This window comes from Balaenoptera musculus, chromosome 5, assembly GCF_009873245.2.
Source record: "Balaenoptera musculus isolate JJ_BM4_2016_0621 chromosome 5, mBalMus1.pri.v3, whole genome shotgun sequence".
Classification (NCBI taxonomy): Eukaryota; Metazoa; Chordata; class Mammalia; order Artiodactyla; family Balaenopteridae; genus Balaenoptera; species Balaenoptera musculus.
The window spans coordinates 121229818-121249300 of record NC_045789.1 but is presented as its reverse complement, the minus strand read 5'-3'; the positions used below and the strand labels follow the sequence as shown (position 1 = coordinate 121249300).

The 19483-nt window shown below is 35.3% G+C and overlaps 1 protein-coding gene across 1 annotated transcript in view; it reads right to left on the bottom strand.

Moving 5' to 3' along the window:
• The window catches only part of KIAA1109 (KIAA1109 ortholog), a 203056-nt gene that overhangs the window by 12200 nt on the left and 171373 nt on the right, over positions 1-19483 (bottom strand). Inside the window, 13 exon segments of the mRNA XM_036852538.1 lie at positions 71-263; positions 380-537; positions 957-1107; positions 2108-2365; positions 3071-3208; positions 5464-5643; positions 6447-6647; positions 9945-10146; positions 11575-11714; positions 12203-12364; positions 17031-17232; positions 17737-17917; positions 19121-19336. Of these exon segments, the coding sequence (XP_036708433.1) occupies positions 71-263; positions 380-537; positions 957-1107; positions 2108-2365; positions 3071-3208; positions 5464-5643; positions 6447-6647; positions 9945-10146; positions 11575-11714; positions 12203-12364; positions 17031-17232; positions 17737-17917; positions 19121-19336 (2382 nt within the window).

The window sequence follows — 19483 nt, the reverse complement described above, 5'->3', positions numbered from 1 at the left end:
CTCACTGGATGATAGAAAATATGTTGAGTAGTCATGTAAAGTACTGAAAAAGTAATATTTTACTAAATACCTTTTATCGGTCATGCTTGAATCCAGTGTATTATACAGATTTACTTTCCATTCATCCTGAAGCTTGAGATCAGCATTACTGAAGATACCCATGAGAATACTTGAGCCCATGTAATCAACACGAGCTTCAGTAGAACCCATAGTAATCTGAATTTTGTGACTGGGTTGCTGACTTGGATGTTCAGAAATATGAGCTAAAATAGAAACAATAATTACTTTTCACAGAAATGCCTCATGGGAAAAACTCATCAAAATCAATTTTCAAATACTTTTCTTCAACATATTGTTCAGTTGTAAAATTTCAACATACCAACCATCTCCAAAGCATTGACATCTATAGTCCCTCCAACTACTCCTCCTTTAGAATCTAACTGTGATCTTCCTAGACCAACAGACATGCTTATCTCTCGATCTCGATTACTTCCTACTGACAGCCGGCCCTGGCTCTTCAAACCACTAGTTGTCCAACTATAAAAAAGAAAAAGTGTTATTAATTAGACATATGGCTTCCCATGTCAATGAATTAAAACAGGAGTTAGATGATTTCAAAAAAGTTGGATAATGAAACAATACATTTCTTATAAAAACTATGGTAAACATTTGAATATTAACGTTAATGATGAAGCTTTCTTCTTAACTAGAAAATTACGCTATTTTCCTTATCATTTTCTATCTTTTTAGAACACATATTTCATGCTGTTTTTATGTTACAATATCTTTAGGATTAAACCATTTTCAGGATAAAGCAAGGTATATAATCTTTTATCTACTGTCTTCACTGTCTCAAACATTTCAGCATTAAAAAAAAGGTTTTGAATTGCTTTACTACAATTAGAAAAATTACAACTAATGATTAAATATATTTTCTTTGTATCTGAATAGCTTACGTTGTATTTCCCATTACATTACTCATATTCATTTGAACGTTTAATTGCTTCAGGTTGATAGCAAACACGACAAGTGTTTCCCATGGGGTCCCTTGTTGGCTTGCTGCTTTGTTTGATTTGTTAAAAGGAGTTGATGTTTTTGAAAGTGAATCTAAAAATAGAAAATCAAATGTACATTCACATAGATGCTCAGGCAATTACAAAGCAAAAACTACTCATCACTATAATCCAGAAGGTAAAATTATGATATTCTTGTGTTAAAACCTAACATTTACTAGCTGTCCTATTGCCTCCAAAATATTAATAGTTACCATTTACTGAACGGTCAGTAAGGGTTGCCAGCCTTACTTCTTGAAAGCTCATAGTTCTGTATGACCTCCATCTTATATGAGGAGATTCTGGTGTGCATGGGATATAGCAGCACAGATCGTTTATCACCCTAGGATTCTCTTACCAAAGAAGAAAATCATAAGTTGCTGCTGCCAAGAAGAGAACTTGGAAGGCAGGTACCATTCTGAAATGCAGATGCTGGCTGGGGTGCCTGTCTTCTGTGTTCTTATGGACTCAGTATATATCCTCAGTCCTGTGTTGGCTCATTATACTCTAATCTTACCTTGTGACATGAACTACATCATTCATTTTATATACTTAGACACAAGTAGAGCCTTGAGCACATAAGAGAGTTAAAAAAATATAGTGTCTGAATAAAAGAATGACTGAATGAACGCAAAGATTAACTTTTTCAATATGGAGTTTACAACACTGTAGGTTTGTTTTACTTCCTGTGGTGCATGCTAACAATATGCTCATTCCTCTCTCCCTATCCCTTTTCTTTTTTTAACATCTTTATTGCAGTATAATTGCTTTACAATGGTGTGTTAGTTTCTGCTTTATAACAAAGTAAATCAGTTATACATATACATATCCCTTTTCAAAGCTACTAGCGGTCCAGCTGTCTCTTCTGCTAGCAAATACTGTGAAGTGCTTTGTCTGTTGTTTGGTTTGGGGTTCCTCCCCCAACCCCGCATCTCCATAAAAACCTGCAAGAGAATAACTTCCTGCAGTTGGGGGCAGAAGTCTGGGAGTAACTAATTAAGATTTTTATCTTGGGGCCGCTGGAGGGCTACTGACAACAAGGAGAGCAGTGTTACCTCTTTGGGGAACTGAAGAATCAGACACACTCCTTGACCTTATGGAAGCTGGGGATTTTAGGCTCTGTGCTGCTGTCCCTGGTGACATGGTGCTGTTTGTCATATGCTCATTGAACACATTAGGCGACTGAGGCATGTGGGTGAAAGAGGCTGACTGACTAGGCTGCTCCCAGGTCCTGCAGTAAGCTTTTCTTGAAGATTCGGGGGAAAGGTGTTGGCTTACACCTTCAATGGAATCCGGTGTCCCTGGGCCAGATGCTAACAGAAAAGGAGACAGCAAAAACAAAATTAACAGGGTAATATCCCATGTTATAAAATAAGAAATTTCACCACTCCACCATTTCTAATCACATTTTATATTCCTTCCAGTTCTCTGACAACTGTATGATGTACAGTTTGCAAAGTACATTCCAGCATGTTATTTTTTTAAATTCTCACAGAAACTCCATGAGATGGGTAGGACAGGCACTCTGTCCCATATTACAGATGAGGGAATAGACCCAGACCCAGATTTCTGATATTTTCTACTCTATCATGCTAACTCTGTCTTTCACTTACGCAGTGTAATACTACAATATCTAAGTCCAAGAGAAAAAATGCAATATGATAGCATGTCCCCAGTATATTCTATTTTCCATGTTTAACCATGATTAACTTGGTTAAATGCATTTCTGCGTTTCCAGATTTTACAAAGATTACAGGGTAATCATCACAGAATAAAAATCAGCTGAACTTAACCCCTGAGAGAGTAAGTATTTTGTGACCTCCAATGCTAGTGCATTCCCAGTGGTTATTTGCACATTAAAGGGGCTCCACTGGCATTTGCTGAATGAGTGAAAGAATTGCAGGGTACAACTTACCAAGTAAGACAAAGTTTGTGTTATCAATCATGGATCTTGTTACTATTGTAATCAAAATGAAAAGCAGCCTAAGTATAATTTATAATTACATAAACAAGCTTACTTGGCAAATTTATAGTTTGGTCTCCGAGGAATAGGCGTCTTGCAATACTCCTCCTATACCAAGCTCTTGGAAATGCCAGAATTTCACTGAGGCGGCGCATATCATATTTAAAGGAAGCAGACCCTATATCACAAACAGCTGATACATAAATAAAGTTTGTTAGAACACATTTCCAAAACCTTTAATATTTTCACATGGTAGGTATAATAGGACATGATATTACACAACTGAATTATAATTCTGTTACAATTCATGAAATACCAAAATAAGTTACATAGTATGATTAGTAAGTGATAATGTGTTCCTTCCACAAGTGATAAAAATAGCACATTCTGCACTGTTAGTTCCATTTCTGAGGTGAGGGCAAATTGGAATTCTATTATCAAGTGATGATATCGTGAAATTCTCAGAGAGGATCTAAAGATCGGTCTCACAAACAGCTTCCAGCTTTAACATAGAGCTCTTCTCAGATATGGGAAATGAATCATCAGGATGAGCTAGAATACAAACTTCCTCAAAAGTAGCTGCAAACCAAATAACTGTATGGCAAAAACTACTATTTTCCTTGTAGACAGCAAGCAGCGACTTGTCAATCTGAAAGCACTCTCATGGCTGTCCCCTGGGGTTCTGCTCTGAGCACACTGCTGCTTTTGCTTCATGGGCCTTCTATTCCTCCACCATAGCTTCTGTTGCATTTACATGCCAACATCTCCCAAACCTGAAGTGCCTGTTTCAGTCTGAGCCCATATCCACACAGCCCATTAGCCAACTGCCTACCAGACCCTTCCACCTCAAGGTCGTATAGGCATGCCCTTCTTTATTTCCTATCTAAGTTAATGACCTCACTGTCCCTTCAGTCACCTAAGCTAAAAGTTTGAGGCATCCTTGTCTCCTCTACTGCTCCTCATACAACTTGTCCTTAAGCTTGTGGATTCTCATATTTCTCTTGAAACCATTCCCTCTACTCTTTTTTTACTGTAACAACTCAGGCCCTCATCCCCTATTGCTTAGTCTGTTTCAACAGCTTCCTCAAGCATCTTTCCGCTCTACCACCTCTTTTCATTTTACCATCAACTCCCTTCCTAAAACATCAATCTGAAGCATCATTCCTTTTTTTTTAAAATGTAAACAGATTATTTTATAATCCATATATAGGTGGTTTTTTGTGGTAAGAACACTTAACATGAAATCTACCCGCTACGGATTTTTAAACGTACAATACAGTATTGTCATCTTTCGGGACAGTGTTGTCATACCATTTCTTAAAAATGCTAATGGCTTCTCCCTGCCCAAAGGATCAGAACCCTATTCTTTAGCCTGGCATATGAGTCCCCCCTACCCCAATCATGTCCTGGGCTATTTTACCAGCTTTACCTCTAGCCAACTCCTCTCTCCCTCTGGCCTCACCTACTGTGTACAACTAACTAAATGTTCAGTTATACCTGTGCTTCAGCTTCAGCGAATCAAAGTATGATCTAAAAGCATACTTTTTGACACGTTGGTACCATTAAATACTATGTTGCTATAGCCAAGGATGTTCCTACATAATTTTGAAGATCTGGCCCAACATCATCTCCTTTGTGAACCTTTCTCTGATCACTCATATAAAGCAGAATATGTTTCCTCCTCTTTAAGTAAACCTCCATTATAGGATTTATCACACTGCACTGTAATTTGTCTACTCATAAGACCTTCCCTTAGTCATGCCTGCACCTTCAAGCATCTAGCAGAGTGCCTGGCACAAGTTCACTGTAAAATAAAGGCTCAATATATGTTTGCTGAATGACCAAACATATATTGTGTTGAGTGAGTTAAGTATACTTACTATATCTTTTCGGTTAATAATTTAAAAAACTTTCACTTGCATAGTACTCTGAATTCTTCAAAATGTTCTACATGCATTTAATTTTAAATACTCAAATCACAACGTAAAGAAAATGAGCAAGTGATTTGTCCATAGTTACGTAACTAGTTATAAAGCTGGCAACACATATGCAAACAACTCAAGATCTAATGACACCAAGTAAAAAATTTTCAACACTCATCTCTCCTTAGTGTTTTAAGAATTTATAAGTAAAAAATCAAACAAACAAAAAGTCAGAAATTTTACCAATTCATGGTAGAGAAGCAAAGAAGCAGTTTTCAGTGATTCAATTAGGCATATTTCGGCCCTTGGGTGATATTTCCACATATTTATCTAGCAATCATATTTCTAACATTGGTTACCTGGACTGAGATAGTACTTGGCTGGACAGTTATTCTTCTCCTTTAAATCAATTTATCACTAAATGCTTAATATTACTAAATGTTTTTAATAATTAAACACGAAAAGGAGGCCCTTATTTAATTCTGGAAAAACAATATTTTAATTAAAAAACTATAAAATTGAATACCAGATATATTTATTAGTGTAGTGTCCATTTTGCTTGCAGACTTGCTTACAGACTGACTTTCAAAAAACGAGGCACCTCCTGAACGCCTTATCCGAGACAAACTCACTTTTACAAACTCGAGATTTATACTGAGTGAGTCTTTTCGACCAGTGACTGAAGTGGCTTCTTCATCCACATTCCCTTTAAAAAAAACAAACAAACCAAAAACACATGCGTATGAACACACACAAACACACACACTTATATATATATATATGTATACACACACACACACAAACTATCTAGTTACATGAAATTATCCAATAGGCTAGAATATGTTATCAATTAACATCACTTAAGTGAGTAAAAATTTAAACAGAATGATCTAATGAACATTAGGCATTCCTAACAATAATTTTATAGGTTCAAGCCCATAAACATAATTGATGATCTTTACAGCGTCTCTCCAGCAAAAATTAGGATGGACATGGAGTGTGTGTCTTTATTATTTGTCTAAATAAGTCAAGAGACATTCACTAATATCAACATCCTATGCATTTTTAGTGGTAAAGCTGCACTTTAAAATGCCAGTGGAATTTAAGTTCACTAAATAACTAGTAATAATAGTCTCATTTTAAATTAACAAATGTGATGCACACCCTTTAAACATTTACTATTTATAAAATATAATTTTTTATACAAATAGTGATTTGATGAAATATTTAAAATTTAAGTAACATAAGTAACCTCATATCTGAAGAGACTGCACAGTGTATATCACTTATAAAATATTTGGAGTTTTAAAATTCTTATATAATTGATTTACCTACATTACTTATTTCATATTTCTGCTTATTATGTAGAGACAGGATAGATATTATCAAGAAGAAAATTAAAGTTTCTGATCTCATTTTATATCCATTATTAAAGATAACATTTCTAAAAAGATCAAAGCTTGAAAAGATGCGATAAATTTGAAAAAGATGCAGACGTGCTAAGTATACCTAATCCTCCTGATCCAGGTGTAAGGCCAGAAACTGCAGTTTTTTGTTTCCCTGCTCCATATGGATGAAATACATAAAGGGAAAAGTCAGACATGCACGCAGTGAAGCTCAACCCAGATGAACTGCTGCTGGAACTGGTCAGATCTGACTGACTACTACTATGTCGACTTCTGCCAAGAGGGCTGCCTAATCCTGACAAACCTACAGGGAACACAAGAACACCAAAATATTTATAAGCCACAGAAAATTTAAAAAACTGTCACTAATATAGTCTCAAGAAACAAACATGACTTGAAAATAAAGTGAAAATAGTCAAACATTAACCGATCAATAGAGTTAAATCCTTGAAATTAAAATGAGGACTTAGATGTATTTTCCAGTTAATTTACTTCGTAAACTAAGGCTGAATATTCTGTTCATCTTTGAAAAAATTATTTATACATATGACTGGCCAACTCCATGGTTTCCTGTTTCTTTTCTCCTTTGTTCTACAGGAAGCAGGCCGTGGAAGAGGTACAAAACAGCTGGGTTTTAAGCAATGGAGGAGAAGAATGAACTGTAAAAAAAACCCAAACCATATAGCTGGAGTCCACATTTCCCAGAAACAGTGGAAACAGAGTAAGGTACACAAATAGAGAAAGTTAAAGATCTCCTTCTCTTAGGCAGCTATGTGCCCTCACTGGCAACATCCACCATGGGTGGACAGACTAATTCCAAATATGCTTTAAACATAAAAAAAGATGAGACTGTCTGCATGGAGCTTTATATGATTTGCCAGTGATTCTAAAATACATATTTCCAGACCAGACTTCTTTTGGATTCATATATTGCAGCTGGTTACTTGACATCCCACTAGAATGGATCACAGACATGTGATCACCGACATGGTAAGACAAAGCTTACCATGTCCAAAACTGAACTGATCTTTTCCCCTAATCTGCTTTTCTTCCAGTATCTCCCATCTCCGTAAGTAACACTTCCATGCAAATAGCTCAGCCAGAAACCTGGGAGTTATCTGTCATCCTTCCCACTTCTGACTTCCTATCATGCAACTTATCACCATATCATTTCTGTGTCTAACAACATATATCAAGTATGTCCATTTTCCTCCATCTTACTATTGCTGTTCTAGCCTAAACAATGATCAATTCTGGGCTGCTGAAATGGCCAACTGCTCTCCCTGCTTCCTTCCACTCTTGTTCTCTTCCAAGCAACTGCCACACTGCAGCTGGACTAGTGTTCTAGAAGTGTGAATGATAATCACGTCCACTTCCCTGCTTAACCTCTCGGCGGCTTCCCTGAATGATATGGCTCTTTCCTATCTATATAAATCTTGCTCATGCCAGTATACCCTTTGTTCACCATGCTCCACTTATACTAGTTTTATTCTTTTTATTTTTCAAAGTTGTCAGACTCTTTCCTACTTCATGAATTCTTGTATTCTGTACCTGGAGTGTTTATTCCCCCAACTCTCTGCTTGGCTAACTCATACTTAACCTACTTCATGTTTCCACTTAAAACATGTTTGTTTGCTTATTATGTGTTTCTCCAAATTCAATTTAAGTTCCATATTAGCAGGCACTATGTCTGTTAGCTAAGTTCACTACAGTATATCCAACCCCTAGTACTGACCCAGAACTCAGCAAAGTTCAATAAAGATCCTTTAAAAGAATGGATATTGTCATAACCTACATTTCTTATACATTTATTCTCATCATCATTCCTTCTTGCATGTTTTATGATGATAGAATAAGGGGTGCTGCTTCATTCTTTAATTTTCTAAAATAAATGTGGACATAAAAATAGCTGCTCATTTTATTTTCCTCTCATTATATATTTCTAGCATAGTACATATATACTGCTATAATAATTTGTGTTAATAATTTGTGATATTTTGTCATTAAGAAAAAAGTGAATATCCCAACAGAGAAATGGGCATGGGCATATTTATCCCCCTCTGTCAAACAGCCAATAAAGTAACAATATAGATTAAAATAATAAAATCCCGTTTTAGTCAATCGTATTAACAATGATTGAAAATAAATTTAAAGCAAAGTGTTGAGAAGAGTACAGTGAACTTGGCGTTCAGACACACTGTGGTGAAGATGCAGAAATCTTTACAGTCTTACTAGAGAGTAAAATATATCAAACACCTTAAAATGTTTGCACTCTCTGACTTAGGAATTCCACTTTTAAGAATTAATCCTATGAATGTTTAAAAATATTTATATACAGAGATACTCATCTCAATATTATTCACAAAATAAAAACCAAAAACCCCAGGGAGTTTCAAATATATGATCAAAATGATGTTATATCATACAGTCATTAAAGTTATTTTAGAGATAAATACTTAATAATTTGGGAAAGCCTATATTTAAAATTTCTGAAAGTTACATAGCAGAAGAGACCATATTTCAGTTTTTCCTGGGAAAAAGACCATATCTTCACAAAAATGCTAGATAGTAGGTAGGAACTGATAAAGGGATATTATTATTTTCATTTTTGATACTTTTCTGTTTTCTTTATGTTCTATAATGAACAATGAGTTAATTTTCTAATCAAAAAAATGTTTTCAAAAACCAGCACTACCACTCCAACATGTTGTTGACTACAATACAATTCCAGCAGCAATATTTAGGAGCTAAGTGTAAGACAGTGGGCGATGGCATTAGCAAAAATCTCACTTCTAAAATATCAACTTTTTGTTGTGAAAATTTTCAGAGATTTACACAGCAAGGCAAATGTTTTGCTTTAGCCATTTCTCCACATTGCGGAATATCCCCTGGGGGCAGAATCGCCCCCCACCCCCCCCCCCCACTGCTTAAAACCACTGAACATTAGTTCTCTCATCAATTTTCATTCATCCTAGTCTCTCTTTTAAAGAATGTCCAAGAAAATCTTTATTTTTTGCATTTGTGATCTCTAAATGATATTTAGGGCAGAAATGACACAGTTTTAATACAGTGAAGTGTGACTGTCTCATCAGGAAACCATCAGTTCTGCTTTAAAAACTAAACCTTTCATGAAACAAACATTTGAGGTAGGTAACAAAATTTACCATTAAAAAGTTTTTTTATACACACACACACACACACACACACACACACACACACACAATGTGATATACTTTTAATTCAGTGTGGTAAGAAATCCTTGCAAGATAATACTACATCTCTTATTTACCATTTGCAACACTGATTACTTGTAATGTAAAAATATAGCATAAAATCAAACACTCAGAAGTACTTGAACACATTATCATTCATACCTCATAGTGCATGTAACATGTACGTGAAACCAACAACAAAATGCCATCCCACTGCCATTCCTTTGTAATAAAATACACTCAAAACTTTGATCTACTATAGATTTTTTTCTACAAGTACTCTAATTCTCAAATGTTCTCCTTTTCCAAATTTATTTATTTGGCAATATATATTACTGTTAAAATAATACTTGGCTTTATGCCAACTGAATAAAAGAATGTTTCCACACCTGGTGTTCCAGTTTTGCTTGCAGAGGTCTTTGTTCCACTCTGAGGAGCATTACCTCCAGGGGATAAAGTCTCTGCAGGATACGTAGCCCCTAAAGTCTCCAGTTCTCCTCGGTTTGAAGAAAACACCAAGTCCAGGGATGGCAGCTTTAGCATGCATTCTACTCTTGACACTGGTAAACAGCTAAACTTGATCTGTGAGGGCTAAAAAGTGCAGAAAGCCAAAAAAAAGTTTCTAGGAGCTAGATGATTAAAAAATTTCCCACTGGACTCCAAAAATTACATTCAGTTTCCATTTCAGTCTACATATGCCAAATTTATTATTTGACACTTAAAAGAATTTTGTCTTTAGTGTCCTACCTTTTTCAAACAGACACACGGTACATTAACCAAAGTATATTAAGAAAATGGTATCATTTTTAAAACTCTAAATATTTGAGGAACTATCTCTAAGCAGTAAATATGTAGACATTTAGATAATTCAGAACATTAAAGATGTTTATGTTCATATTGTTCATAATCAAGTATTTTAAAGGAAGTAATTTCCTTTTATACTAAAATTTTAAAAGGCTATGGCATTAATAACTGAAGTTTTACAAACTCTCAAGCCCTCACTCATTACATGTTTTCATCAGATCTTCAAAAAAGCTTGTGCAAAACTCCAGAAGATCAGACTGAAGTTCTTTTGGCCAAATTGCTATTGTAGAAATTAATCTGAACAGATGATCATTAGTGTTTCTTTTATTCTTGAGATTGTTCATAAAATTTTAATTGAGAGTAAACTAAACCTTGAAGTTTGGATACAAGCCAAGTCCTCCTTAATAAATGGACTCAGTCGGATGCTAATATAACATACCTCATTTTATTGTGCTTTGAAGATGTTGAGTTTTTTACAAACTGAAGGAGGTTCATGGCCACCCTACCTTGAGCAAGTCTAATGGTACCATTTTTCCAACAGTGTTATTTTTTAATTAAGGCAGGTACATTGTTTTTTTTAGATATAATACTACTGCACACTTAATAAACTACCATATAGTGTAAACATAACTTTTATATGCACTGAGGAATCAAAAAATTCATGTAACTGGCTTCACTGCAATATTCGCTTTATTGCAGTGGTGGTTTAGAACTGAACCCACGATATCTCTCAGGTATGCCTATACTCCTAAAGGCCTACAGATAGGACTGAATTTTAGAATAAAATATTAAATATATATTATATAACTCTTAGAAAAATCTAACAAAGGTACTGTTGTGACTTTGTATCTCAATTTCACTTTATGTCTGCCCCCAAATGACCATAATGACAAGAAATATAGGTGCCATCATAAAAAATGGCATAGAGTGCTAAAAAAGAGATTTAACTTACATATTTTTACATTTGCCACAAAAGTATGAGATCTCAATTTTGAAAACTCAAAGATATGAACCTCCTCAGCAGACAAGTAAATACACACACAAAATTGTACATATACTTCCCAAAGGTTCACACAACCTCTAAGCCATCACAGACATACTAAAGGTCCATGAAGCTTAAGAAAACATTAAAGGGTAGTAATATTGTAAATGTCCAAATAAACTTAAGAAAAATTTTTTTATTTAAAACAGAAAGGAATAAATGAAGTATATCACCTGAACTCGTACGTAAACCACAACATCTACAGGGAAGGAAGAGTAAGCAGATGTTGAAGATGATACTAGTGATGTTGTTGATTCTTCCATAGGATCCGGTATTTCGAAATGTCCCATATCTTCATCTTGTGAGCTGATAGCTGTTAAAATATTTAGTTTTAAGTGCACTATTAGGGCAAGGGCAAACTATTTATTAAAAGGTCTTTTTCTCTTATGCTAGTACTGAGATCAGGGGTATGAACGCACAGAAACACTGGCTTCTGTAGCCCATCATTCTATACATCTTTCCCTATTCAAACCTCTTACTCATTCCTCCAAACTCTTGATTCCCTGCTGCTATACCAAACAACGAACAAAGAAAAAAGTAATTATGCCTTTGCCCTCAAGGAGTTTCCAGTCCAAGAGACACACTAACATAGGACCTAAAAATGTTAATTTTGTCACTAGCTGTGGCCGTGGAAGAATCGTAAAACCCCACCAGGACTAGATGGTCTCTCAAGTTCTTCTTCAGTTCTATAATTCCTTTACATTTATCATTGAATATATAATAGCATTAAGAAATCCTTCTAAGTAATAGGACCCCAAAATACATGTGATGGGCAAATAAGTATATAAAGAGGACACTCACTTGTATAGTTCCTTTCAATTGGTGTAATTGGGATAGTTTCCAGAGCCTTTTCCAGAAAGTCTAATAGGCAGGGACTAATAACCATTTCTTCTGGCAATGACTGAAGTGCTACCCAGGCATATAACTTGGCTGTTTTTACTCCTCCACTTCCTTTTCCTTTGGCTAGAACATTTACAGGTGTGAAGTGAATTTAATAGTTTCCATAAAACATACAATAATTTTGTGAGAAATTAGAATTATATGACAGTTTAATCACATGAAGCACCTTATATTTAAAACCATACAAGAATGCAATAAAAATAGGTTGAAAGAAATCATAAATTATTGTTAGAATACAAAGATAATCAATGATGTATATAAAAGTACAACAGTTATTCCTCTTTGCTCTAGGTAACGAATTTTGGTTGAATTTTTCAAGTTTATACTTTGCTAACTCTCTCATTAGTATTATTTTAGCATTTAATCTCTCATTTAGTATTATTTTCTCCACTTAAGGAGTAAGATGTAGAGAATTTTGACTAATGATATTCTGTGGCAAGTTGAGGAAAAACATCATTGTTTTTAGGCTTTCCTATGTTCTTGCTGTTCTTACCTTGTATACATTTATAGTGCCTCCTTACATGGGCTGCATCTCTCTATTTCCTTCTACCTGACTAAATATTTCCACATCAGTAGAATGATTATAATAGCTAACTAAGATTTAGCTAACTTTGGCTTAGGTTTCCAACTCCAGCATGTATTAGCTTGTAAACATAGGAAAGAAATTCAACTTCTGTGAGCTTTAAATTTCTTCATATATAAAATGGGGACAATATTGATAATATCTGCCTTGCACTTAATGGACATACACGTGTCTTGTCAATTTAAAAGTGATCTAGGGACTTCCCCAGTGGTCCACTGGTAAAGAATCCGCCTTCCAACGCAGGGGATGTGGGTTCGATCCCTGGTCAGGGAACTAAGATCCCACATGCCGTGGGGCAACTAAGCCCGCACGCTGCAACTACTGAGCCCACGCACCACAACTACAGAGTACACGCACTCTGGAGCCCATGCACCACAACTAGAGACAAGCCCATGCCCCGCGACGAAAGATCCCGTGTGCCGCAACTAAGACCCAACGCAGAGACAGCAGAAGCAAGAAGAACTACAGTCCTGCAGCCTGTGGAACAAAAACCACATTCACAGAAAGACAGACAAGATGAAAAGGCAGAGGGCTATGTACCAGATGAAGGAACAAGATAAAACCCCAGAAAAACAACTAAATGTGAAGTGGAGACAGGCAACCTTCCAGAAAAAGAATTCAGAATAATGATAGTGAAGATGATCCAGGACCTCGGAAAAAGAATGGAGGCAAAGATCGAGAAGATGCAAGAGATGTTTAACAAAGACCTGGAAGAATTAAAGAACAAACAACAGAGATGCACAATACAATAACTGAAATGAAAACTACACTAGAAGGAATCAATAGCAGAATAACTGAGGCAGAAGAACGGATAAGTGACCTGGAAGACAGAATGGTGGCATTCACTGCTGCGGAACAGAATAAAGAGAAAAGAATGAAAAGAAATGAAGACAGCCTAAGAGACCTCTGGGACAACATTAAACGCAACAACATTGGCATTATAGGGGTCCCAGAAGGAGAAGAGAGAGAGGAAGGACCCGAGAAAATATTTGAAGAGATTATAGTCAAAAACTTCCCTAACATGAGAAAGGAAATAGCCACCCAAGTCTAGGAAGCGCAGAGAGTCCCATACAGGATAAACCCAAGGAGAAACACGCCGAGATACATAGTAATCAAATTGGCAAAAATTAAAAACAAAGAAAAATTATTGAAAGCAGCAAGGGAAAAACGACAAATAACATACAAGGGAACTCCCATAAGGTTAACAGCTGATTTCTCAGCAGAAACTCTACAAGCCAGAAGGGAGTGGCATGATATACTTAAAGTGATGAAAGGAAAGAACCTACAACCAAGATTACTCTACCCAGCAAGGATCTCATTCAGATTCGACGGAGAAATCAAAAGCTTTACAGACAAGCAAAAGCTAAGAGAATTTAGCACCACCAAACCAGCTCTACAACAAATGCTAAAGGAACTACTCTAAGTGGGAGACAGAAGAAAGGACCTACAAAAACAAACCCAGAACAATTAAGAAAATGGTAATAGGAACATACATATCAATAATTACCCTAAACGTGAATGGATTAAATGCTCCAACCAAAAGACACAGGCTTGCTGAATGGATACAAAAACAAGACCCATATATATGCTGTCTACAAGAGACCCACTTCAGACCTAGGGACACATTCAGACTGAAAGTGAGGGGATGGAAAAACACATTCCATGCAAATGGAAATCAAAAGAAAGCTGGAGCAGCAATACTTGTATCAGATAAAATAGACTTTAAAATAAAGAATGTTACAAGAGACAAGGAAGGACACTACATAATGATCAAGGGATCAATCCAAGAAGAAGATATAAAAATTATAAATATATATACACCCAACATAGGAGCACCTCAATACATAAGGCAACTGCTAACAGCTATAAAAGAGGAAATCGACAGTAACACAATAATAGTGGGGGACTTTAACACCTCACTTACACCAATGGACAGATCATGCAAACAGAAAATTAATAAGGAAACCCAAGCTTTAAATGACACAATAGACCAGATAGATTTAATTGATATTTATAGGACATTCCATCCAAAAACAGCAGATTACACTTTCTTCTCAAATGCGCACGGAACATTCTCCAAGATCACATCTTGGGTCACAAATCAAGCCTCAGTAAATTTAAGAAAATTAAAATCATATCAAGCATCTTTTCTGACCACAATGCTATGAGAGTAGAAATGAATTGCAGGGAAAAAAACGTAAAAAACACAAACACATGGAGGCTAAACAATACGTTACTAATTAACCAAAAGATCACTGAAGAAATCAAAGAGGAAATCAAAACATATCTAGAGACAATTGACAATGAAAACACGATGATCCAATACCTATGGGATGCAGCAAAAGCAGTTCTAAGAGGGAAGTTTATAGCTATACAAGCGTACCTCAAGAAACAAGAAAAATCTCAAGTAAACAATCTAACCTTACACCTAAAGGAACTAGAGAAAGAAGAACAAAACCCAAAGTTAGCAGAAGGAAAGAAATCATAAAGATCAGAGCAGAAATAAATGAAATAGAAACAAAGAAAACAATAGCAAAGATCAATAAAACTAAAAGCTGGTTCTTTGAGAAGATAAACAAAATAAACCATTAGCAACACTCATCAAGAAAAAGAGGGAGAGGACTCAAATCAATAAAATTAGAAATGAAAAAGGAGAAGTTACAACAGACACCACAGAAATACAAAGCATCCTAAGAGACTACTACAAGCAACTCTATGCCAATAAAATGGACAACCTGGAAGAAATGGACAAATTCTTAGAAAGGTATAACCTTCCAAGACTGAACCAGGAAGAAATAGAAAATATGAACAGACCAATCACAAGTAACGAAATTGAAACTGTGATTTAAAATCTTCCAACAAACAAAAGTCCAGGACCAGATGGCTTCACAGGTGAATTCTATCAAACATTTAGAGAAGAGCTAACACCCATCCTTCACAAACTGTTCCAAAAAATTGCAGAGGAAGGAACACTCCCAAACTCATTCTATGAGGCCACCATCACCCTGATACCAAAACCAGCCAAAATAAAAAATAAAAAATGAAAAATAAATTTAAAAAAAAAGACCCAACGCAGCCAAACATAAATTAAAAAAAAAAAAAAAGTGATCTAAAAATGTTAGGCATTATTATCACGATTACTGGCTATTTTAAAAGATTTATCAAGTTCCATCTCTCAAATAAAGCTTTTTCAAATAATTCTTGTCCAGTCCAATATTCCCTTTTTTGGAAATTCTATTTTATATATATAAGGTATTATTCACATGGTATAGTAGCCAGATTCCAAGATAACTTCCAATAGTTCTTTCCTCCTGGTATTCACGCCCTTGTGTAGTTCCCTCCCACACTGAATAAGGCTCACCTGTATGATCAATAAGATATTGTGGAAGTGATGTTACATGACTTCTGAGACTAAGCCATAAAAGATATTGCAGCTTCAGCCATGTTCTCTTTGGATCACTCCTTTTGAGGGAATGTCAGCTGCCATGTCCTGAGAACACTCAGGCAGCCCAGTGGAGAGACCCACGTGGGGAGAAACTAAAGCACCAGCTTGCCAGCCATGTGAATGGGATACGATGGAAGCAGACTTCCAGACCCAGTCAGGCATTTGGATGACTGCAGCCCTAGCCAACATCCTGACTGCAGCTTCATAAAAGACTGTGAAGTTAGATTCACCCTGCCAAACTGCTCCTGGATTTCTGATCCACAGAAAATGTGTTTGAGATTATAAGCCACTAAATTTGGGATAATTTGTTATGCAATAATAGATAATTAATAAATGTGGTTAAGTCCAGTGTACTCTGTCTTAAATGTATAACTTTGATGTTTCCATCTAGATCATAAGCTCCCAGATTTGAACTACATTAAGACTTTTCTAAATATATATAGATCTAAAAAATTAAGTAAACTATTAAGTATATTAAGTTTATTTTAACAACTGATATTCTAAGGTAATATCAATTAGAGAACTAGGCAAAAGTAGTTGGCCAACACTTCCACATATGAACTTTGTACAGTTGTTACTGATAAGTCTAAGTCCTTTCTTCTTAAACGTGAATTTGAAAGGAAGTCTCAATAGAGCAAGTAGGTGATGACTAAAACTTAATTTATGAAAAAATTAAAATAAAGTATATTTTCCGTAAATACCTGAGGGAATAGGTGGGGGCTGGGGAGGAAGTAAGGTGTTAGTCTTGCTCTGGACAGTGCAAGGTAAAGGAGGAGAAGGAGGAGATGTTGCACTATCTTTCATACCATACAGCTTGGACTCTTTAGAGAGCGTTCTTGGCAAGGAAGATCCTCTGGAGGCATTAGGTGATTCGGTCTTTAGAGTCTTGGAATTATAATGCAACTGTATTGAAACAAATAAACTTTCAAAATTAAAATTATGCAGATGAGGGAAACCAAGCAATGTACAAAAATGTGGCAGAAAGAACACTGGTTCAGGAGCCAGAAGATTTTACGAGTTAGCTTTGTGATCCCAGCAAGTTCCTTATTAGCTTTTTTTCATTTTTAAAGTTAAAAAGGGTCATTCCAGATAATATTTTAAGTTCTTTCTAGCTTAACATCCTAGCTTAATAATTCTAGAATCTAAAAGAGTTGCAATAGGCAAGGTTTAGCAAATACGTTGTGAATATCAATGTTTAAAAAAGAAAATTAATTTTTCTGTCAAAATTTCGTGGAAAAAGGGGCAACCTGCAGTTTAGAAGGTCTCATGTTCAGAATATGGCTATATTAGAGAAACACTTCAGAAAGCCTCATTTTAATATAATTGGTGAAGGAAGAATATATATGATAGAAAATAAACATGGCTACTAATAATCTAATCCCTAATCCTAGACATTTAGGTTTTTACCTTTACATCAACTCCAGGAATGTAAAATACTGTTGTTTCTAAGTCACTAGGCTTTGTTTGTAGAGATGATGGCACTTTCTTGCCAGTCATTAAATGGGTGGTGGAAGCATAATTAGTCTGAAACTTCTTCTTTTTCGAAGGAGAATCTTGATCTAAACTCCTGGAACTTCTATCATAACTCCTATAAATAGAAAAATGTTTTATCTTTTTGAAAGACATTTATTTCCTTTTATTTTGTTTAAAAGCAGACTTTTATTTATATAGTAAGTGAAATGTAATCCTTCATTAATAAGGTTGAAAAAGTGAAGCTCATCAGTGTCTCTAGCGAAACTGGTTAATCCTTGCCTGGATGAGGTTTATGTTGTATGTTCCACAACTACACAGGCAGTTATTCTTTCCTGAGATCACAACTGTTTCATATGAACACGTAAGGTTGAACCAAATGAAACTGCCCTTTACATAGGTAAATATAGCTGAGTACCAGCAATTTATTTTGGTTTACTGCGGTTCAACCCAAAATAAATTAACAGTCATTCTTTTTATCACCACTATTACATTTGTAAGAATTTAACTGTTTAGAGTGCCTTTTTATCTTCTCATTTTATAAAAAGCTTCATTAGACAAAGAGACATTTAAAAATCTTTTATTATAGAAAATTTCGAACATACAGAAAGTAAATGGAACGGCAGAATGAACTCCCATGGGTCCATCTCCCAGCTTCAGCAGTTGTCAGCATTCTGCCTACTTGTTTTATCTACATTGCCACCCACTCCTTACTCATTTATTCAATTATTAATATTACTATTTTCTTATAATTCTTTTTTAGATTAGGAAGGAAAAGCAAAACAGAAATTCAAAGAACAAAATAATCTAACCCTACACCTGTTTATACCACTATTTCTTCAATGATGGAAACAAATGGTAAAGCTGCAGTTATAGCCTGAACAACATTCCAGTTTACTGAGGTCTCTTTGTGCAGTTGTTTCCCAATCTTTCTTATTTCTTTATGTCATCAAACTTTCAGTAACAAGATATCTTTAAGTACTGTACTGTTCTTTGAAATAGAAATGTGCACAATATGATGACAGAGACCGAGGAATTCATGCTTATTTAAAGAATTCCAAGGATATAACTACTTTAATTAACAAATTTGCTAGAATCTAAATCAGACGTCCATTTCTAATCACCAGAAAATATTATACACTTGTTTAAAGAAAACTGTATGTTATACAAATAAACACTCAAACATTCTAATTATGATAAAATATACTCTTTAAATCTGCATTTTGGGATGTGGCAGGAAATGTTTGTTATGATTAATGATATATAAATAGTAGTTCTAACAAATGAAGTTACTTGTACACCTTTCTGACCAATATCTTACCTTCTCAAGCTTATATCATCATGTTCTTGTAGAAGGGTGGTTGGGTGGAGCACACATTTTCCACTATCAATTTCAACTCGTATATCAAGTTCAAAGTCAATATTTCTCTCTGTAGCTGTGCCACTAAGACTTCTGTTGGCTGGGGCTGTTGGCCAGCGTTCTGTAAATAGCTGATGAACAGCAGCAAAGCCTGTTGCTTTTTTACGGGATGTGTGTCTAGAGAAAGAACAACTGGTGATTACATTGTAGTAAACTGGGAAGAGTTTTCAACAAACTATTTTCCAACATGTTATGTGAGCAGTAGTCTGTAAATAAATTTCACTATTTTATAAATTCACACAAATTACCCAACTGGCTCCTACT